Source organism: Scyliorhinus canicula, chromosome 18 (genome assembly GCF_902713615.1).
Source record: "Scyliorhinus canicula chromosome 18, sScyCan1.1, whole genome shotgun sequence".
NCBI lineage: Eukaryota > Metazoa > Chordata > Chondrichthyes > Carcharhiniformes > Scyliorhinidae > Scyliorhinus > Scyliorhinus canicula.
The window spans coordinates 91,125,153-91,148,377 of NC_052163.1; the positions used below are offsets into that span (position 1 = coordinate 91,125,153).

At 47.7% G+C, this 23,225-nt stretch overlaps 1 protein-coding gene across 1 annotated transcript in view; it reads right to left on the reverse strand.

Moving 5' to 3' along the window:
- Positions 1–346: 346 nt before the first annotated feature.
- The window catches only part of LOC119952928 (perilipin-3-like), a 54,876-nt gene continuing 31,997 nt past the window's right edge, over positions 347–23,225 (reverse strand). The window contains exons 9-14 of the mRNA XM_038776560.1: positions 10,895–10,971; positions 5,479–5,560; positions 4,401–4,602; positions 2,694–2,881; positions 2,309–2,446; positions 347–913 (exon numbers count right to left, since the gene is read on the reverse strand). Coding sequence (XP_038632488.1) covers positions 536–913; positions 2,309–2,446; positions 2,694–2,881; positions 4,401–4,602; positions 5,479–5,560; positions 10,895–10,971 — 1,065 coding nt within the window. The 3' untranslated portion in view covers positions 347–535. The remainder of the gene's footprint in view (positions 914–2,308; positions 2,447–2,693; positions 2,882–4,400; positions 4,603–5,478; positions 5,561–10,894; positions 10,972–23,225) is intronic.

Consider the following 23,225-nt stretch of genomic DNA (forward strand, 5'->3'; position numbering starts at 1 on the left):
TTTGACAAATTGAAGTGATTTACTAAATTGTTGGTTTCTGGGACTGAATAGGCTTGAAAGAAGCAGTTACATCATTGGAAACTATAGAGAAAGATCGATGAGCCAGTTGGTCAACATTTCAAAGGTGTGCAATTGGGGTGGTAGGGCAGTTCTTAGCATTGCTACCTTTTGTGCTAGGGACCTGGGTGACTTGTGTACCAGGGCATTCTGGCTTTGGGAGTGAGTGTGTGGTATTTGCACTCGTGTCTGCACAGGGTGCTCTGGTTCCCTCCTACAGTCATACCCCAGCTTTGTGGATTCCTGCAGAAGTGGACTGATGACATAGAATTAGAATGCTCAGACAAAATGATTTTAATATGCATTTGTTTATTGACTGGACAAAAAGCAGCAGCAAGTGACAATTGTACTCCTTAACAAATCAGTTACTCCAAGTATATTTGTACTATTGCATTGGAAAAGTTACATCATGCATTCAATAAATATAATCTGAATAACTACCCATCTTAAGATATGAAAGAATCTCCTCCTGCAGCATCTATTGGGGCACAGCATCAGATGGCTTCATTGCAGTTGAAGGGAGAGACTCCTGATCTTCAGCCAACTGTGGGATAAAGGGTCCCACCAGCCAGTTAAGCGGGGTGTTGTGAAGCAGATAGTCCATCACCCCATCCATTCCCTCACGGATCTTCAGCATTTGCTCTTTAGTCTGGGTCAGGAATGGTGCAGACAGATCTTGGAAGGACGTGGCTGAAGAAAGAGAGGTGTAGATCTCTTCTGCTAATTTACAGACCTGCTGCACTTGATCTTCAATATTCTGAGGCAGACCACGAACACTCGAAGCCAATGTTTGGCAAATGGTTTGGAGTTGATCAGAGAAATTCTGAGTCATGACCAGCGATTTAGATTCAAGTTGCTGCAATATTAAAAAACATAGTTTAAGCCTACAACCCTTCGTTTGTGGAAAATTAGGGTGGAGCAGCAAAGACAGACAAGTGCTTGCAACGAGTTAGCTAGTTTAATTTGCAACAAGCAGTCTATGGAATAGATTTAGGAACCATTGGAAAAAAGCATTCCTTCAAATTAGAGAATTCAAGTGGTCTTTACATAAATTAGTTAATGGGCTTGACAAGAACAGGACATTGTTTTGGGGGTTGGGTTTGGTTAGCTTAAATTCAGAGTTGCTCCAGTTATAATCCCCTGCCAAAACCCACATCAAACTGCCCATCTTGGATTCCTCATACCACAGCCCCGTAATACAACTCCCTTGCCTTAAACCCAGAGGATGTTGTCACCCCAATGAGGTTCTCTTTCCCTCACCACCAGATTATCTTCCTTACCACTAGACCATTCTCAAACATCTTTCCTCACCCAATAGAAATGCCTGGTTTCATTCATTTATCCAGAAAATCTGCAGAAATTTCTTCCAATGCACCTCATCCAGCACTGCTGGAAGAACAGCATGGTAGCACAAGTGATTAGCACTGTGGCTTCATAGCGCCAGGTTCGATTTCCCACTGGGTCACTGTCTGTGCAGAGTCTGCACAGGTTTCCTCTGGTTTCTTCAGTCCAAAGATGTGCAGGTTAGGTGGATTGGCCATTGTAAATTGCCCTTAATGACCAAGAAGGTTAGGAGGGGTTATTGGGTATAGGGTAGAAGTGAGGGCTCAAGTGGGTTGGGGCTGAATGGCCTCCTTCTGCACTGTATATTCTATGTTCTATGCTCGTTTGTTGATCCCGACCGCAAACTATTCCCTGTTCAACCAAAGGCTGAACCAGACAATTTTGCAACCCTGATCTTTAACCAAACTGAGCTGTTGAAAATGCCATTACTATCAAGAGCTTGATCATTACATTCCAAAACTATGTTACCCAAACTTGCAACAGTCCTTTGGGTTTTCAAATGGCTCATCCATCTTTCATTCTCCACCTTCACTCCTCCCATTTGGTATGCCTTCACTCTATGTCCCAAGCTCCTGTAAAGATCCAATCAACCTTTTGACCATATAACCCAAAGCTCAAATTCAGTTTTAATAACTAGTGCACTGGGATGCTAATGTTAAAAGCCAAGTTATGGATAATTGCCAGGTTAAAATAGAAAAATGTTGCCTTGACCGCCAACTCTCCTTGGGAGGTCATGCCATCTTAGATTCCAGAGAAAAGTCCAATCTGATATGTATTATAGGGCCAAATCAACTAACAAGAGCTCCAATTGATTAAAGATTTTGCTGCACCATCAGTGACAGCATTGGGAAGAATAGCTTCACAAACTGTTTCTTGGCTATGACAAGTCAGGATAAAAAGTTCTTACTTCAGGTTTTTCTGACAGCTCCTCTTCAGTGAGATCACCTGGCTGGTGCTTTTTCCAGTGGAGTAGGATCTGACTTAGTTTGGCTTGAATATTTTGAAGTTTGATAGTTGATTCAGCTCCTTGCTTGGCCATTTCAATCTGGAAACATTTATGGAAGATAATATTCAGCTTCATAGAACAAGCATCTGATTTGAAAATCAATTATCTTTCCTTCCTGTTGAAGAGAAAGACAGTTGCAATAGCTTGGTTTGTTCCAATAGGAAGCTTTTGAACCACCGAAAACTAACCTGTGGTACATATGGAGCAAAGGCATGCCTAATGAATGACTAGGCCATTCAGACTAGGGTGCCTGAAGGGCATCTTCAAACAAGCCAATTGTTCTTACCAGATCTACAAGATTGTGGAGATGAGAGAGTGTTTCCTGGCCATTCGCCTTGGCTTTTTGCATTCTGGCTATGGAACACTCATATGCACGATTGCGAACCTTCAAGGATAAAGATCCCAAGCGTACATAATAACTTGGTCCTTGTCCTGTTGCAGTATCAGAACCTTCAATTGGAGTGGCCACTTTAGCTGAAGCAGAAAAAAGGAAAGTCCAGTTGAATATCAGCAATTATATAGTTTGTATTTCATGGAATGACTTTAGACCTTGCATTAGGCCCATTGAGTCCACTGTTTGATCAAAGCTGATGTCCCTCATCCATAAACCAAGAATGAGAAATCAAGAATGAGATTCTCATTGTGCTGGTGCTGTTATCTACCAGGGAAAGAGCTGAAGACAATAGTTCTTTCTTGTGCAAGAACCAAGAGCAGGAAATTTAGCTTGAAGCCTGCTCAATACAATCATGTCTGATCTTATGGCCTCACCCGTTCTCCATAACCCTGCAACCCATTAAAAATCTGTCTAACTCTTCCGTAAAAAATTTACTCATGTCCCAGCATTCACCATACTTTGTGTAGTGAATGCCACAGATTCACAACGTTTTGAGAGAAGTAGTTTCTCCTCATCACGGGTTTTAAATTTGCTATGCCTTATCCAGAGTCTATGACCGCTCATTCAAGAATGTATCCACTCTATTTTATCCATAATCTTTTATTGTCTTGCATTCATCAATTCTCATTCTAAATTCTAGAGTATAGGCCTAAACTGCTCCATTTCTTCACAAGGCAAATGCCTCATCTTGGAAATCAACTTAGTCAGCCTCCTCTGAACTGCCTCCAACTTTGGTAGCCTCAAGTAAGGGTATCAAACTGTGCACAATTTCAGGTGCAGTCACACCAGTTACAACATTCCTTTAGGTACAAAAGCCAACATTCCATTTGCTTTCTTTATTACCTCCGTGCAGGAGGACACCCAGATCCTCTGTACTGGAGCACCCTAAAGTTTGCACAAGTTATCTTTCCATTTTTACAACAAAATGGAGGAGGTCATTTATCCATATTATGGGGAGGCAGTGGCAAATCCAGATGTCAGTTTCAATGGACATGAAACCATTGTCATAAAAACCCATCATCTGGTTAACAATGTTCTTTAGGGAAGGAATCAGTCACCCTTACCTAATCTGGATTACATGCTACTCCAGACCCACAGCAATGTGGTTAACTCATGCTCTTGGATGGGCAATAACAAAAAAACAACATCTGCCACATTTTGGCCTACTGATCCAACTACCTATACGCATTTGCAAGCTTCTTTCCCCATTGCAAACTGTCACACCTTAGTGTCATCTGCATTTGGCTGTAGAACCCTTCTAAATACTGTATCCAAGTCATTAATATAGATTGTAAATAGTTGGACACAAGGAATTCTGTGGCACCCCACTAGTTACATCTTGCCATCCAGAAAATAACCCATTTATCCTGATGTCTTCTGTCTATCAGCCAGTCTTCTATCCAAGCTAACAAATTACCTCCAACCCCATGTGGTCTAAATCTTCTGTACAGCACCTTCCAGATACAGAACACCCATTATCCACATCATAAAATAAACTCAATGCATATAAAACAGAAAATGCATGATACTGAAAATAGCTGGCACGTAATAAGTCTAAAGATCATAGTCAAGGACAATTAAAGAAAAAAAGCTGGTTACCTAGTTCTTCCTTAGTCATAGGAAGGTAATGATCAACAAGTTCCTCAGATTTGAGGAGAGAAATATCCACACCAGTAGCCACAAGCTGACCCACAGCAGCTTTAGTTTTTTCCAGGTTGCCTTGTGCTGCACTTTTAACAATCTCAATTGCCGTATCTTTTACATCAGTCAGGGTCACTAGATTCCCTGTTTCAACAAGGGCCTGTAATACAATGGATGTGCAGTGCCAAGATTAACATGGGTGACTAGGTAATATGCAAATCCATGAAAACATCACACCATTAAAAATTCTAGCTAGTCACTAACTTGAGGTTTGGTTTGAGATACAACAGGAAGCCCTGCATTAGTAGAGCATCTCTGAACCCAACATATACACTGGTCTTCACTCTAGGGTTCAATTTGAAATTAACAAAAGGGTATGGTAGTATTGCATTGGATCAATAAGAGTCAATACTGCTGCATGGCTTTACATCTGGGAATTTGTGATCACACACACAAAAAAATTAGATGAAGCTATTAGTCAGGTAGCATAGTAGTGCTTCACAATTTCAGCCCCAGGTGATTTCTCCCAGTGGCTGCATGGCTTTCCTCCAAATGCTCCAGTTTTCTCCCACAGTCCAAAGATGTGCAGGTTAGGAGGATTGTCTATGCTAAAATTGCCCTGTCCAAAGTGTTGGGTTCCAGGGATAAAGGTGGAGGCATGGGCTCAAGTGGGGTGCTCTTTTCAAGGACTAGTGCAGACTCAATGGCCAAATAGTCTCCTTCTGCATTGTAACTGACACAAAATAAGGGAAACTGCCACAATTTTTAGTCACTACTCCCATGTCCTTAGGTAGTCTTGCAAAGCAAATAGCTAAACCTATTTAATTGTACCTTTTAAAGATTGTAACTGTAAACAATTAACAGTCATATCATTAATTGGTTGATAATGCAATTTTCTTCATGGCTATCTCATTAGAGAATTAAATGTTGGACCTTGCTAGTGTTTGTTATCCAAATTATTGTACTTTAGCTGATATGGCTAAGCAAGACAGAAGTGGACATTTCATGCCAGCATTTCCCAACAGCAATTAAGTACCTGTTGGTTGCAACTCTCTTGGCTTTCTGCAGTGTTGGGAACTTGTTCTTCTGTTGTTGATGCCATGTTGCATGAAAAAGTCCTGCAGAAGAAGCAAAATAAAGTTAGCTTCATTTTAAAGTTGTTCACCATTTAAAGAAAGCATACAGTATCTAGTAGGAACAGCCATATAACCAAAAATATAGAGAAAATTGTCTGCCTTTAACACTAATTTGTAGTTTCAAAAACCTACACATCACAGACAACCTAAATGTACAGCTATTTAAACAAATCCACAAACTCCCCATTTTTTTCTAGCAAAATGAAAATATTTAATTGAGGCACACAAATCCTGTTTGACTGGCAAATACTTCAGACCACCTACCCTTCACAAACCTCCTTTTCTATCTGTGGCTTCGGCAATATATTTATATACCAATCAGGGGCTTATTTTAATACTGGCAGTAAATCTAACCAATAGACACTCAGAGACAATAGAAAATGAATTAATTCATTGTCATCAACCAATGATGAGAGAGGGAGGATTTTAATCATCTTCAATCACTCACAGACCATTTCAATGAAAAGCAAGGTTAATAAATTGCAAAGGGGGCAGGGACAATGAAAAGATTCTTAAGGCACATTTTAAATAAGCGAGGGAAGAAATTAGTTATTAAAAAAAAAAGAGGCAGAAATGGGTTATTAAAAAAAATTAGGTCAAAATCTCTGATTGCTAAAATTTTTGAACAGTTCAAGAAGGTCCCAGGTAACATTCCTGGTCTGTGTTGTGAGCAGATCTAAACTAGGCTGCTATAGTATGCCTGGATGCTAATGAGCTGGCAAGATGTCACATTTTGAGATCTGTTGGTCTTCTTTCAACAGAAATATTTCTGAAGTAATTATTTTAAATACTGCATATACCACAGAAACTCTACAGTGCAGAAGGAAGCCATTCGGTCCATCGGGTCTGCACCAGCCCTGTGAAAAGAGCACCTTACCTAGGCCCACTCCCCCACCCTATCCCTGTGACCCCACTTAACCTGCACATCTTTGGACACTAGGGGGCAATTTTAGCATGGCTAATCCATCTAACTTGCATGTCTTTGGACTGTGGGAGGAAACCGGAGCACCCGGAGGAAACCCACGCAGACACAGGGAGAAAGTGCAAGTTTCTCACAGTCACCGTAAATGGGAAGAGGAGCTGGGTGAGGAGATTGAGGAGGGACGTGGGCGGATGCCCTGGAGAGAGTGAATTCCTCCTCTTCCTGTGCGAGGCTTAGCCTCATACAGTTCAAGGTGCTGCATAGGGCCCACATGACTGGGACGAGGATGAGTAGGTTTTTCGGGGGTGAGGACAGGTGTGCTAGGTGCTCGGGGAACCCAGCGAACCACGACCATATGTTTTGGGCATGCCCAGCGCTGGGGGAGTTTTGGAAGGGGGTAGCAAGGACGTTGTCGAGGGTGGTGGGATCCAGGGTCAAGCCAGGCTGGTGACTCGCAATTTTTGGGGTTGCAGTGGAGCCGGGAGTGCAGGAGGCGAAAGAGGCCGGTGTTCTGGCCTTTGTGTCCCTAGTAGCCCGGCGGATGATTCTTCTTCAGTGGAAGGATGCGAGGCCCCCAAGCGTGGAGGCCTGGATCAATGATATGGCGGGGTTCATTAAATTGGAGAAGTTGAAATTTGCCCTGAGGGGATCAGTACAAGGGTTCTTTAGGCGGTGGCAGCCTTTCCTGGACTTCCTGGCGGAACGGTAGGGAAATAGGCTGGCAGCAGCAGCAACCCGGGGGGGGGGGAGAGGGGGGAGGGGGGAGGGGGGGTTTGGATCAGGGGGAGGGAGAACTGTGTACATGGGTCTGTGGGATGTGGCGGGTGTTATCTCTTTCCCTTTTGTCGTTGGGTGCTCTTTTATTTTTGTTTTTTTCTGTTGTTTGTAGTTGCTTTTGAAGTTGGGTGGGAATTGTTCTTGGGGTGTTACCGCGGTTGTTTTGTTAATAGAGTTGAGCTGTACGCTAAGTTGCTGGCGAAGATCCTGGCCACCAGGATAGAGGACTGTGTGCCAGGGGTGATACATGAGGATCAGACAGGATTTGTCAAGGGACGGCAGCTCAATACGAATGTGCGGAGACTACTAAATGTTATTATGATGCCGGCAGTGGAGGGGGAGGCTGAGATAGTGGTGGCGCTGGTTGCGGAGAAAGCATTTGATAGAGTTGAGTGGGGGTACCTGTGGGAGGTGCTGGAGCGGTTCGGATTCGGGGAGGGATTCATCAAATGGGTGAGGCTGCTCTACGCGGCTCCGATGGCGAGTGTAGTTACCAATGGAAGGAGATCGGAGTACTTTAGGCTCTACCGTGGGACCAGGCAGGGGTGCCCCCTGTCCCCCTTGCTCTTTGCACTGGCGATTGAACCTTTGGCTATGGCGTTGAGGGAGTCAGGGAGATGGAGGGGCCTGGTGCGGGGTGGGGAGGAACATCGTGTATCGCTGTATGCGGACGACCTGCGGGTGTATGTGGTGGATCCAGAAGGGGGAATGCCGGGGGTGATGGAGCTGTTAGCGGAATTTGGGGGCTTCTCGGGCTATAAGTTAAATTTAGGCAAGAGTGAGGTATTTGTAGTACACCCGGGTGATCAGGAGGAGGGAATCGGGAGACTCCCATTTAAGAGGGCAGTGAAGAGTTTCAGATACCTGGGGGTGCAGGTGGCCAGGAGTTGGGGGACTCTCCATAAACTTAATTTTACCAGGCTGGTGGAGCAGATGGAAGAGGAAATTAAAAGGTGGGACATGGTGCCGCTATCGTTGGCGGGTAGAGTGCAGTCCGTCAAAATGACGGTTCTCCCGAGGTTCTTGTTCCTTTTTCAGTGTTTGCCCATCTTTATCCCTAGGGCCTTTTTTAGAAGGGTGACTAGCAACATCATGAGCTTTGTTTGGGCGCATGGGACCCCGAGGGTGAAGAGGGTCTTCTTGGAGCGGGGTAGAGATGGTGGGGGGCTGGCGTTACCCAATCTCTCGGGGTATTATTGGGCGGCCAATGTGTCGATGGTGCGCAAGTGGGTAATGGAGGGGGAGGGGGCAGCATGGAAACGGATGGAGAGGGCGTCCTGTGGCGATACAAGCCTGGGGGCCCTGGTAACGGCGCCGTGGCCGTTCCCTCCTACGAGGTATACCACGAGTCCGGTGGTGGCGGCTACCCTCAAGATTTGGGGGCAGTGGAGGCGACATAGGGGAGAAGTGGGGGGCTCGATGGAGGCTCCGTTAAGGGGGAACCATAGGTTCGTCCCGGGGAACATTGATGGGGGATTTCAGGGTTGGCACAGAGCGGGCATCAGACAGCTGAGGGACCTGTTTATTGATGGGAGGTTTGCGAGCCTGGGGGAGTTGGAGGAGAAATTTGGGCTCCCCCCGGGGAACATGTTCAGGTATCTGCAGGTAAAGGCATTTGCTAGGCGGCAGGTGGAGGGATTCCCTTCGCTTCCCGCGAGGGGGGTGAGCGACAGGGTGCTTTCGGGGGTCTGGGTCGGAGAGGGGAAGATATCTGATATCTACAAGGTTATGCAGGAGGCGGAGGAGGCGTCAGTAGAGGAGCTGAAAACGAAGTGGGAGGGGGAACTGGGGGAACAGATCGAAGACGGGACATGGGCTGATGCCCTGGAGAGGGTTAATTCTTCCTCCTCGTGTGCGCGGCTTAGCCTCATCCAATTCAAGGTGCTGCACCGGGCCCACATGACTGGGACGAGGATGAGTAGGTTCTTTGGGGGTGAGGACAGGTGTGTCAGGTGCTCGGGGAGTCCAGCGAACCATGCCCATATGTTCTGGGCATGCCCGGCACTGGAGGAGTTCTGGAAGGGGGTGGCGAGGACGGTGTCGAGGGTGGTGGGATCCAGGGTCAAGCCAGGATGGGGACTCGCGATTTTTGGGGTTGGGGTGGAGCCGGGAGTGCAGGAGGCGAAAGAGGCCGGTGTGCTGGCCTTTGCGTCCCTAGTAGCCCAGCGAAGGATCTTTCTACAATGGAAGGATGCGAGGCCCCCAAGCGTGGAGACCTGGATCAATGACATGGCGGGTTTCATTAAGCTAGAGAAGGTCAAATTCGCCCTGAGAGGGTCGGTACAAAGGTTCTTTAGGCGGTGGCAGCCTTTTCTCGACTTTCTGGCTCAACGATAGGGTACGGGGACAGCAGCAGCAGCAACCCGGGGAGGGAAAAGGGGAGGGAAAAGGGGAGGGAAAAGGGGGGGGGGCCGACAATGACTATGTTTGTTTATTTAATTTTAATATTTTTAAAGTTCTTTTGTTGTTCATTAGGGTTGGGGGGGGGGGGTGGGGGGATGTGATACATGCGCCGATACGGTCTGGGGGTGTCACAGTTATTATGGGTTATTTTGTTGCATTTCATTGTTTGTCGTTATGTTTTATATTTTCTGTAAAAAATTCCAATAAAAATTATATAAAAAAAAAAATAGAGTTGAGCTGTTTATATTTTGTAAAAATTTCAATAAAAATTATTTGAAAAAAAAAGTTTCTCACAGTCACCCAAGGTCGGAATTGAACCTGGGTCTCTGGTGCTGTGAGCCAGCAGTGCTAACCACTGTGTCACCGTGCTGCATGCCAAAACATAGTGGAGGAACATTGGCATCACACTCATCTTGTTGATGCTATGTGTCCTCCTAATGCTTGGAAACCTTGGGCGCGATTCTCCCATAGGGGGAGAAATCGTAAGGCTGGCGTCAAATCCGGGCGGGTCTGGTCCCCGGTCGGGGCTAGCATGCCGTCGCCGTAAACTCCGGCATTGCGGGCTTAACGAATTTTGTTAAGCCCGCTTGCCAGAGTTAGCGCCGGCTGACGCATCATATGACGTCAGCCGCGCATGCGCGGATTGGAAGACTCCAACCCGCGCATGCGCGGATGACGTCATCGTGCATTTGCGCGAAACCCGCGCATGCGCGGGCCGGGATGCCCCTCAGCCGCCCCGCGAAGTGATGCAGCGGGGCGGCGGAGGGACAAAGAGTGCGCGGGCATCGGACCCGCTGCCCGCGATCGGTGCCCACCAATCGCGGGCCCATGGCACCCTTGGCACGGCCGTGGTACTGCCGTGCCAATCGGTGCCATGGTTTTAAAAATCGGGAGTTTACGGCCGTTTTTACGAACGGCCAGACCAGGTGTGTTTGCCGTTCGTAAAAACAGCCATAAAGGGCTGGGAACTCGGGCCATCGAACAGCTGAGAATCGCTGCTGGCCATAAAAAAACGGCGGCAGCGATTCGTATCGGGAGTCGGGCGTGGGGGGGGGGGGGGGAGAATAGCGGGAGGGCGTCGGGCCAGCGTGGCCGTAAAATTTTACGAGCCACGCTATTCTCCGCACCGTCGTGAGTGCGGAGAATTGTGCCCCTTATATCAGAAGCAGTTGCTCACTTCCATCAGGAAGTGTTAATGACCACTGGCAACATACAGAGCCAACAGATATGTGACATAGCTACTAAAATGTAAACGGAAAGTGCAGGAAGAACCCAACAGGTCTGGCAGCATCTGTGGAAGGGGAAACAGAGTTAATGTTTTGAGTCCAAAAGGACTTCTTTGGAACTGAAGAGAGACGGAATGTGATAGGTTTTATACTGTTGAGAAGGGAGTAAGGGGCAGGTGGAGCAAAAGAGAAGTTTAGGTACAGGTTAGAGAGTCAAGGAGATTAAATGATAAATATGTCATAGAACACAAGGCAAAACGAGTGATAATGATAACATAAAAGACAAAAAACTTTGGCGCAGAGTAGGTATCAATAACAGAATAATGGTCAATGCTGTCTTAAAACTAAAACATAGGAACAAGACACAGATTGGCACTTGGGTGAAAAGAATGGATTTCATGGTCTGAAGTTGTTGAACTCAATGTTGAGCCCAGAAAAATACAAACGTAGAAAATAGGAGCAGGATTAGGCCTTTCGGACCACCGAGCCTGCTCCACCATTCATTATGATCATGGCTGATCATCCAACTCAATAGCCTGATCCCGCCTTCCTCCATATCCTTTGATCCCCTTCTCCCCAAGAGGTATATATAACTGCTTCTTGAAAACATATAGGGCAGGACTCTCCTTCAGCTGACGCCAAAATCGGGAAAGGCGATTGGGCGTAAAATCGGTTTTGACGCCGGAATCATGGCGGACGCTGGGTTCACGCCAAATCGCAATCCTTCGGTACCTCGCCAGCGGCGTCAATGCATTCCACTCTGCATGTATAGTAAATGGCGTTTGCAATCATCGCCGGAAAAATTTCCAAGTGTTGTAGCGAATGGGAATTCCGCGTGTTTTCCGGCGCTCGGCCCAGCGAAACTGTCAACGCAATTCAACGTTAATTGGTCCACTTAAGGAGACCTCAAGGGGTCCTTGCCACAAATAATGCCCCGCCAGCCAGTTCTCCGGGACTGCGCTTGCCAGCCCCCACTGCGAACAAGGTCGAGCATCACTTAAGCAGCACTTGCTCGGCCAAACCCAGCCAGCTCATAATAATGGCGCCTAGGAGACGGGCCCAAAGATTTGGGGACGCTGACCTGGGTAGGCTCCTGGATGGGGTGGAGACCAGGAGGGAGGTCCTCTTCCCCCGGGGGTCTTGGAGGGTGAGCCAGAAGACAGCCAGTGCTGCCTGGGATGAGGTGGCGGCAGCCATTAGTTTCAACAGTATGACCAAGGGGACTGGTCAGCAGCGCAGGAAGGAGGTCAACAACTTACACCGGGCAGCACGAGCGAGTAGACACCAACGCCCCCCAAGGGAGCACCCATCCCTCAACTCTCCAAGTGATTACTATCCCTCCTTCCCCTTCCCCCCCATCCCCGCCTCCACACCCCCTTTCCCACCATTGAACCACACATATGGCTAACGATACTCTCTCTTTATCTCCTCAGGAAAAGCTCCCACATTCAGCGGGAGAGGGCCCAGACTGGCGGAGGGGTGCCAGACATAAAATCCTGAGGGTCTCGGCAGAATGTCTGACTCGCTGGGGGAAGCCAATGAATGACAGTGCAGTACAGTTAGGTTCTGTGGGACATGTCCCGCACTCAGATGGGCATGGCTGAGGCACTGCGGAGCTTGTCTCAGTGACAGGTGGGCATTGCCGAGGTGCTGCAGAGCATGTCCCAGTCACTGAGGAGCAGCGCCGAGGGCGTCGACACGATGGTGCGGACCATGGAGAACCACTAGGGCTGGCAGAGATGTCGGATCATTCGGGGCTCGAAGCAGCTGCCCCTCCATTCCAAGGTGAACCGCAGGGCCCTATGGGCACCGATCGGGAGGAGGTGGCGTTGGGTGACAACATGAACCCATCCCATGGAGTGGAGACGGTGGCCACCAGCTCCCCCGGGTTCCACCTCTCTGATGAGGCCACGTCTCGCAGGAAGCACACAGGACAGGGTGGCACAGTTGTGTATGTGCCGCCAACAAGTGAGCCAGGACCGGCACGGTGGCACAGTGGTTAGCGCTGCTGCCTCACAGCTCCAGGGTCCCAGGTTCAATTCTGGCCTCGGTTGACTGTCTGTGTGGAATTTGCACTTTCTCCCCGTGTCTGCGTGGGTTTCCTCCAGGTGCTCTGGTGTCCTCCCACTGTCCAAAGATGTGCAGGTTAGGTGGATTGGTCATGCTAAATTGCCCCTTAGTGTCCAAAAGGTTAGGTGGTGTTGCTGGGTTGTGGGGATGGGGTGGAGGCATGGGTTTGGGTGGGGTGCTTTTACCGGGGGCCGGTGTAGACTCGATGGGCCAAATGGCTTTCTTCTGCACTGTAAATTCTATGATTCGACGAGTACCCTCCAGCACCAGAGGACGTCCGCCAGGGGCATCGAGTGCCACGAGACGAGATAGGCAGCTAGCTGCTTCACCTCAGATATGGACCTGGGAAACACCAAGTGTAGTGGTAGAGCTAGGAGGGCCAGGCACGTTGAGGATTACTGAGAGCACTGGGGTAGGGGGTGGGGGTGAGGGGAGAGGGGTTAGGTGGTGGGGGTAGCACGATTGGAAATGGGGTACTGTACAGCACATTAAACAACTTTTTGCACAACCATTATGATGCCTCAGTCACTTTCTTCCGCAATGCGGGCTGTCTCCCGGACCCTTTGCCCATTTATCCAGGCAACCCCCCTCCCCCCCACCCCACCACCACCCCATGATGCTCACCCAGCCTCCGACTGTGGACATGCTCCCGGAGCTGTGTGCCAACCCCTGGGTCTTTGGATGTTACCTGCTGCGTGTGTGGTGTTGCTTCCTGCAGTGTTCAGGTACAGTGTCCAGGCCTCAAGGTTTGATTGGAGTGCTAGGCAATGACACTCACTTGCTACATGTCCCACCTACGCACAGGTATCCACTTGGAATGTGTCAAGTGCTCACTTACCAACGATTGCCAATTCCCTATTAACGATACCATCAGCCGCGCAACCAGAGTCCTCAGCAGTCGCTAGGGGTTATGGGTGGGGCAGGGTTGCCCCAGAATGGGGTTGGGATGCAAGGGTTGGCACGATGTTTCCATGAGTGATTGTTCCCTAGTTCTCCCCCCCCCCCCCCCAGACTCTCCTCCCCTGGTGGCCCACCCCTGCGGAGGGTCCCACACCCACACTGGGGTGGCAAGCCCAGCATACCTGGGCTCTTTGCCTGTGAGCAAAGATGGCTGCTCACCTGCTCACCTCCTCAACTCCCCATGGAAGCCATTCACGTTTTTGAAAAGGAGTACTAATGGGCGCCAACGTGAGCACTTGGTGAAGAAGCCAATGAATGACAGGAGGCCGTTGGATATGGGGTCTCTCTCGTTGATTGCATGGAAATGGGGCTTAAGTGGTGATAATTGGTTTCTCGCTAATGCAAGGTCCTGATTTCGCCTACGGGAGCGGGCCAGTTGCATTACAAATTGTTTGGTGCCCAGCACGATTCCCGTTTTTCTCCTCTCCCGCTATTCACTGGCCTCGTTACGTTTTGAGCGCGAGTGTAACGTGGCCAGAAGATCGTGCCCATTGATTTTCTTGGCCAATTTATATGCTTCTTCCTTGAATCTAATACCATCTCTAATTTCCCTTGTAAATCATAGTTTGGCCACCTTTCTTGTTTTCTTTTAGCGCCAGACAGGAATAAAGAATTGTTGCAGTTCATCCATGCGCTCCTTGAATGTTTACCATTGCCTATCCATCGTCCTCCCTTTGAGTAACGTTTCCCAATCTGTCATAGCCAACTCGCGCCTCATACCATTGTAGAATCCTAAGATTCAGAAGCCTAGTCTCAGTATTCACCATCATGATGAAAAATTGTACCATGGCATGATTGCTCTTCCCCAAGGGGTCCCTCACAATTAGATTGCGAATGATTCCTTTTTCATTATAATATAAAGTGCCTAACCAGAAGATGAGGTGCTGTTTCTCCAGCTTCTGTTGGGCTTCACTTGAACATTGTAGTAGGCCAAGGACAGAAATGTGAGCATGAAAGCAAAATGGTGAATTGAAATGGCTAATGACCAGAAGGTCAGGATCATGCTTGCGGTTTAAGTGAAGGTGTTCCGCAAGGTGGTCGTCCAGTCTGCGCTTGGTCTCTCCAATGTAGGGGAGACAGCGAATACAGTAGATTAAATTGAAAGTCCATATAAATCACTGTTTAATCAGGAAGGGATTTTTGCGGTCTTGGACAGTGAGATGGGAGGAGATATAGCTTGCTTTTCGCTCAGTCAAAGACCCCCCCCTCCCCCCCACATACACTGTGGTTGACAGTGTTACGACCGAGTTGGGAACAGTGTGCAGTTTCTTGAGGCACAGGTCACACCATTAGTTTAAAAGTTTAATTCACTCACCAAGCTGGCCAATTATTTACCTTGACTGCTATTTGACCCAGAAAAAAATAGGCTTTAACCAGGCTTAATAAACTCAGAACGATTGATTTATTATAAAAGATGTTCCTTTTTTCAAAACAAGTTGCAGAAATGGTATACACACAATTGTACTCTGGAAATACAACTATCTATCATTTTTTTATAAAATAACCCAGCACGAAAAATAAACAAAGGACAAAGGGATAGGGGGTGCAATAAGTGTCATTGAGGCCTTGCCAGTTTGGTCGGGAGAATGCAGCCTCAAACAGGCGGCACATATTTAAATGAACCTAATGGCTCATTTAAACCTGATTATCTGGATTGTCATTTTGGGCGTGATCCAGATGGCGCCAGGCATTGTGAGTCTGATAGCTTGCGATCAGCTCGGTGCACGGGGCGAAGCCCGTTTTAGGCCTCTTCTATGATGCACCCAGCATAATGGGATTGGCTCTGAGCACAGCGCGTTGGGAAAATCGTGCCAAGGATCTTTGCAGAGATGGCCTTTGGTGGATTTATAAAATAAAGGATAAAGTCCACAGGGCTTTAATGCTGTCGATCTAGAGCTTCTTGTGTGAAGATGGACTTTTAACCCAGTAGATGGTGTCACATGAGAGTACCCTTTAAAAAATGGGTGTTTAAGAAGTGTACCTTTAAGAAATAGAGCTGCTCATGTTACTGGAGTGATGTCAGAGTGTGGGTGGAGCTGAGCTCTACTTTGCTTTTTTTTAGTTTCAGTTTGAGAAAGCTTGGGTGTGTCTGTGAGCTGCACTGCTTACATAGATTACATAGAATATACAGTGCAGAAGGGGGCCATTTGGCCCATCAAGTCTGCACCGGCCCACTTAAGCCCTCACTTGCACCCTATCCTCGTAACCCAATAACCCCATCTAAGCTTTTTTGGACACTAAGGGCAATTTAGCATATCCAATCCATCTAATCGGCACATCTTTGGACTGTGGGAGGAAACCGGAGCACCCGGAGGAAACCCACGCAGACACGGGGAGAACGTGCAGACTCCGCACAGTCAGTGACCCAGCGGGGAATCGAACCTGGGACACTGGTGCTGTTAACCACTGTGCTACTGTGCTGTTGATCTCTGCCATGACGGACTATCTCTTAATCATTTGGTGAATTCAGAAGAATTATAAATGTTTTCAGTCTTGAAAGTAAACCGTAATGTGCTCCTGTTTGAAGGTTTGTTAAGCCTTTTGGAAGTTAAAAGGACGGCATACAGCTTACTTAGTGTTGTATTCTTTGTGGGGGGGGGGGTGTATTTGATTTACTGGTTGCTAAGATATTCACTGTTTCTTTTAAAAAGGTTAACTTGAGTTCATAGAATAAACATTGTTTTGTTTTAAAAACCACTGGTCCATTTTCTGCTGTACCGTACCTGTAAAGTAAGCTGTGTGCTCCCCATACCACAATCTATTAAAAGTTGTGGGTCAGGTGAACTCCATGATACACTTTGGGATTCTCTAAACCCTGGCCCATAACAATGGATGAAGGTTCTCACCAACAGAGCTTTGGCATGGAGGAAAATATAGAACTGGGTCATTTCTTCTTGTCTCAGCTATTCCGGTTGCCAAAAGCAGACAAGTTATATTCAGGTGAGGAATTTCCTGCTGCCGTTTGATACCCACTTCAAGCAAGGCAGGGTGAGAGCCAGTTACAGCAGCCTTCCTCCCCAGATTATTCTTAAATACACTCTTATTTCAAAAACACCAGGTTCAACACTTAAAGCTTGTATATGCCATGTGCTTTCCAGTAAATCATTAGCCTTTGCCTTTACCATCTTTCCCCATCAATTAAATCCAGGCTTGGGCTGGTAAGTGGCAAGTTACATTCGCGCCACACAAGTGCCAGGCAATGAGCATCTCCTACAAGAGAGGATCTAACCACCGCCCCTTAACATTCAATGGCATTATCATCACTGAATGCACCATAACCGACATCCTGGGGATTACCATTGATCAGAAACTGAACTGGACCGGCCATATTAATACTGTGGCTACCAGGGCAGGTCAGAGGCTAGGAATCCTATGGTGAGTAACTCAACTCCGGATCCTCCAAAGCCTGTCCACCATCTACAAGGCACAAGTCAGGAGTGTAATAGAATACTGGATGAGCGCAGCTCCAACAACACTCAAAAGGTTTGACACCATCCAGGACAAAGCAACCCGCTTGATTGCTCTCCCTTCCAGAAACATTCAAACCCTCTACCGCCGACGAACAGTGGCAGCCATGTGGTCCATCTACAAGATGTACTGCAGTAACTCAGCTAGGTTCGTTAGACAGCACATTCCAAACCCATGACCGCTACCATCTAGGACAAGAGCAGCAGATATCTGGGAACCCCACCACCTGGACGTTCCCCTCCAAGTCACTCACCTCCCTGACTTGGAAATATATCGCCGTTCCTTCACTGTCGCTGGGGCAACATCCTTCAATTCCCTTCCTAACTGCACAGTGGATGTACCTACACCTCAAGGACTACGGTTCAAGAAGTTAACTCACCACCACCTTCTGAAGGGCAACCAAGGATTGACACTAAATGCTGGCCTAACCAGCGACGCCCACACCCCGTAAATGAATAAAAATAAAATTAAAGTATTTGCAGTTCAAAACAAACAGATCTTTCCCCTCAAGTATCATGCTGTGAGGTGATTTCTCAGAAAAGGCATGTTTGATCACAGTCCAAGAGGCACTTGTAACCTTCCTTAAACAAAATCCAAGTGCTCAAATAATAGTCTCCTTTCATATTTTGAAAGAAAAATATAGTTTGGAACAATATGATTCCAACACTTTGGTCCACACCGTGTCTGACCTATTTCCCACACTTCTGCCCTTTTGCCTTCCCCCCCCCCCCCCCTCCCAGAACCATGAAAGGGTCCTCCTTGTCCTCATTTCCCACCCCACCAGCCTCCACATTCAAAGAATCATCCTCTGCCATCTCCACCCACTCCAGCATGATGCCACCACCAAATGCATCTTTTCCTCCTTTCTCGTGTCAGCATTCTATAGGGGCCATTCCTTCTGTGACACCCTAGTCCACTCCTTTATCACCCCCTACACCTTATTCCCTTCACATGGCACCTTCCCATGACAATGCAGGAGGTGTAACACCTGCCCCTTAACCTCCTTCCTTCTCACTGCCCTATACCTAAAACATTCCTTCCAAATGAAGCAGTAATTTACTTGGACTCGTCTAATTTGGTCTACTGCGTTCACTGCTCACAAGGCGGCCTCCTCTACATTGGGGAGGCCATTGGGGACCATTATGGAAAATCTTTGCTCCATCCGGAAGCATGACCCCGACCTTGCAGTCGTTTTCCATTTCAATTTACCATCTTGCCCTCATGCTCACATTTCTGTCCTCTGTCTGCTACAATGTTTCAGTGAAGCCCAACGCAAGCTGGAGGAGCAGCATCCCATCTACCAATTAGGCACTTCAGCCTTCTGGACTCAATGTTGGGTTCAATACCTTCAGACCATGAACTCTGTCCTCCATTTTTTTTCAGTCAAATGCCAGTCTGCATCTTATTCTCATGTTTTTGCTTTCGGGCAGTGCTGACCTTCTATTCTGCCTACTCTGGACCAATGCTATGTACCTTTTGTACCCATCATTACCACTCCTGACCTCTTTTGCTCCGTCTATAAAATCCATCACACTCTTACTTCTCCCCAGTGCCGAAGAGTTACACTGGACTCGAAAACACTAACTCTGTTTCTCTCTCCACAGATGCTGCCTGACCTGTTGAGTTTTTGCAGCACTTCCTGCTTTGACTTCAGATAGTCAGTATCCACAGTATTATGCTTTTATTATATGACACGTGCATTGTTCATTTGATGTCAGGCTGCTATTTTGAACTCCATGCTCCAGCCTACTCCCTGTCTTCACCCCACACAACCAAACACATGTTGAACTCGATGAAAGACTCCTGAGTGGCGTTATTTAATGGGACCATGAACTGCTCACAGGTTTGATACTGGGTTATTTCCTCTGGCTGCAACTGCCATCATATTTGTTTTTCCTCTGCATGTTTGGATAATCTAGGTCCAGCTGGTGCAGTGAAGCAAGCTTTTGTTGAATAAAAATTTTGTGTTGAAACAAAGGAATGACCTGGTGTTGCTTCCTCTGGGAATCGAGCATCACTGGGAATGTCAGGAGCCAACAAGCTGCAAGAAGAGGGAGAAGGAGACAGGGAAGAGAGCCGCTTAGCAGGCGGCCATATCTTACCTCAACTTTAATGATGACTAATACTTGACATACTCTTGCATCATTAGAAGAGGTTGTAACTGAAATTTGACAACTACTGCAGCTACAACTGCAAACTTAGTGCAGGGCAAGGCAATCTTACCTCCACCCATCCATTACCGCCAGGAATCCCCCCCCCCCCCCCCCCCCCCCCCAAGCCTAACCATTATCGCCGGCAATCTCCCCCCTGCCCATCCATCATTACCGGCAATGCCTCCCCCCCCCATCGTGGCCCTGCCCCTGGTCAATACCAACCTGGCAGGATCAGGCAGGATGGTAGTTCCGGTGATTTCCCTGATGACCCAGGGGCGACACCGTCCTCCGTGTGTCCCCAGAAGCAAACATTTCAGCAACTGGTCCGCTCTCAGTGGTTTAGTGGATATTCCTTTATTAGACAATTGTCTCACATGATCCAGAAACTGGTGCCAACTACAACCGGGATGAAAGTATAATTATGCCACAATGCTCCGGATTATCGTCCAATATACAACCCAAAGGCTACAGTGATGGCTCCCCATTCTCCATCAGAACATTGGAATTGCTGGACAGAAACAAAAATCCAAGTCCGTTCACCTGTCATTAGCCTGGCAATGTTGTGACAATGATGGTAAAGGGGGAGGTGGTGATGAGTAGTAGTATTGTCACTGGACTAGCCGACCAGAGACCCAGGGTACTGCTCTGTGGACTCGGGTTCAACCCATGAGGGCAGATGGGGATTTGAATTGGATAAAAATCTGGAACTAAGAACTAAAAGTCTAATAATGACCATGAAACCATAGGCAATTGTTACAAGAACCCACCTGGTTCACTAATGTCCTTTAGGGAAGGAAATCTGCCATCCTTACCTGGTCAGGCTTATATGTGACTCCAGACCCACAGCAACAGCACCCTCAAGAGGGGGGTTTAAATGCTGACCCAGCCCAGCCTGCAACACCCATATCATGTGTGGAAACAAGACACGTTTCCCCCACAACCCCCACCGTAAATGTTAGTACAACAAACCCCCAGTGCTCAGCTCTGATCAGCGAGGTTCAGACCTGGTGTACTAAATTCATGACGTGGTACTCCATGTCCTACATAATCGAATCACTGTTGGTGATCGCGATCCTCATCATCCTAGTGCAGACCCTCAGGTTGAGGAAATGGAAGAGGAGAGCCTCTCGTTCCAGCACCTCACCCATCTATAGAGTGCAATCCCCCATCTTCGGATTCCACCAAACCCCTCAACCCCTCACTGATTACAACACTCTGTAAATAAAATTCAGCCATGTATTATATTGTTCCATACTCGACTGCCGAGTTGGGAAGTGTGATGTTGTGGTGTGAATGGTTAAGGTTTAGAGTGATTAAATGTTTAAGTTAAGGTTAAGGTTAATAGTGATAGGTAGAGGTTCCCAATTGTAGTAATGCATGTCCCTTTTGACATAGGGCCAAGTAGAGATGTTAGTTAAATTTGCGAGGCGCAGAGGAGGTCATCAGGACGCTCCGGACAGATTTAGAGGAAAGGAACCGAATGAGTAAGGTCGATGTCAGGGACATTGAGAAAGAAAACCTGGAATTAAAAGGGAAGTTGGCAGAGAAGGGTAGAGAGGTGGATGATGCCAAGAGGGCTCACCAGTCTTGTCTAGCTCATCTGAACAGTTCCCAGACCCAGTATGAGAAAGCCTATCAGGACGTGCAACGTGCCGTTCTGATAAGACAGGAATCGGAAAAGCAGGTGGAGGCATTGCAGAGGCAATGTTCCGATCTCAAAGCAGCTTTGAGAGCACTCCATGCTGCAACAACCGAACAAAGACAAAGCACAGTTGACCACGCGAAATGCAGGAAACAGATTGCGGAACTGCAATCTCTGCTTTCGGTGCAGAATGGCTTCCAAAGCACCTTTGGAGCTCAGTTAGATGGGGAAAACGCCCCAGATTGGCGGGAATTAAGCGAGACAGCGCAGCGTTATGTTCAGGGAACATGTGCGCCAGCAGCTCAGCAGAAACGACAGGCACCCCAACCCCCCACAGCTCAGATCATAACCGCACCCATGAATCCCGTAACCACACAGAGGAAAGCCGAATCAGAAGGCGCCCCAGACATAACTTACACCACCCCTTTAACAGTAACCCAGCTAAGGGACGCTTGTGAAAAGATCACTCCGTTCCTCCCCACCGCAGACCCCCACCAGTTCTTCGCTAAAGTAAAACAGCAGGCTACCATGTACGGCCTGGATGAGAGAGAGCAGGTTAAGCTCACCGTGTTGAGCTTAGACCAGAGTGTAGTGGCAGCCCTCCCCGACCCACAGAACGTGGCAGGAGGCAGCCTAGAGGAGATGCCACGCAAAATGGACACTGAGCCAAACTAAAATGGAAGGCTGCTGGGAAACAGACAGTTCAGCCAGAACAGCAGTCTGCAAAGAGCAGTTTGCATTCTGCAGCAACAGAAACCAGTTTGGGCTCAGGTGAAAAGACCTTAGCTAGGTGCAAATGGCAAAACGCTTTGCATGCTAATGAGGCCATCAGACTTGAACACCCACACAATAGATACATTTGGTTCTGAATGGACACATTCCAATCAAGACCCAGACATCGAGGCACCAGAAACCTCCAAACAAAAGGACATAAGAAACGCCCCCTCCATCACGGAGACCCCCTCGCATTGGGGAATTAATCCAGTATCGATAAGAAATTGATCCAATAGGTAGAGCCCGCCCGGGAAGAGGGAAGGACAACGGAACCCCTATAAAAGATAGGGACCTCGTGTTGTCCGGTCTGTTAAACCCGTGCTCCGGCTCCGACTGACACCTGGTATCCTGACTCCAGCCGTTGAGCACCAGCCGCCGAAACCGTAAGTTCAACGCTCGCTACGCGATCCAAGCCCGCTAGACTCCCAAGTGCCAGAACGCTTGCTGAAGGCTGCAGACAAAACCAGGACGAAGGCCTCGTTCTCTGACCTTGCCTGTTCCTGTTAGATAAGTATTCTGTTTGCTTATGTTTAGTTGTAGCTTAGTCTCTTAGTGTGTGCATGAGTATTTATTATTAACTGTATAATAAATATTGATCGTTTGAACTTGACTAATCGGTGTATCGTCTTTATTACTTTGAACTTGACCTTGGAATACTTGTGACGTTGCCTATACGGCAACTGGCGACTCCAGAGCTAAATAATTACATAGAACAGAGCCTAGCAGTGTTAAGCACACGTCGAACTCGGAGGCGTGTTAATACACTCCAATAAACGCGTTTTACGCCCATAGTAAAACGTGCAACATTTAGTGGCGACATCCGCCGGGACCCTGTTGTAAGTGGAAACACCACAGTGTCCAGGACCCTGAAATTTGAATTAGAACTCCAAATTGCAGAGAAAGAAAGAGATCACAAGTATTCAAGGTGTTCAAAATAATAAGCGAAATTCGGAAGTGTGTTTAGTGCATGCGTACTAACAGGGCTGTAAGGTAAAACTGAAAGCTTTTTGTTGCGACAAACTTTCGGTAGTTTTGTGATCGGAAATAGCGTAAGCCGTACCCTTTTTACGAAACACCACCCCAGCAACCCCCTGTTCCAAATTATAAAAAGAGAGTCAGAGGAAATGGCCATGCAGGCAATGGAACGTCTGATGGATCCAGAAAGGTTTGTGGTCGCAGCGACCAGCAACAGTAGCAGAGTAGGCCAGTGTCCCACGTGGGAGCTGGAACTCCGCAAATACTTACAAGGAAA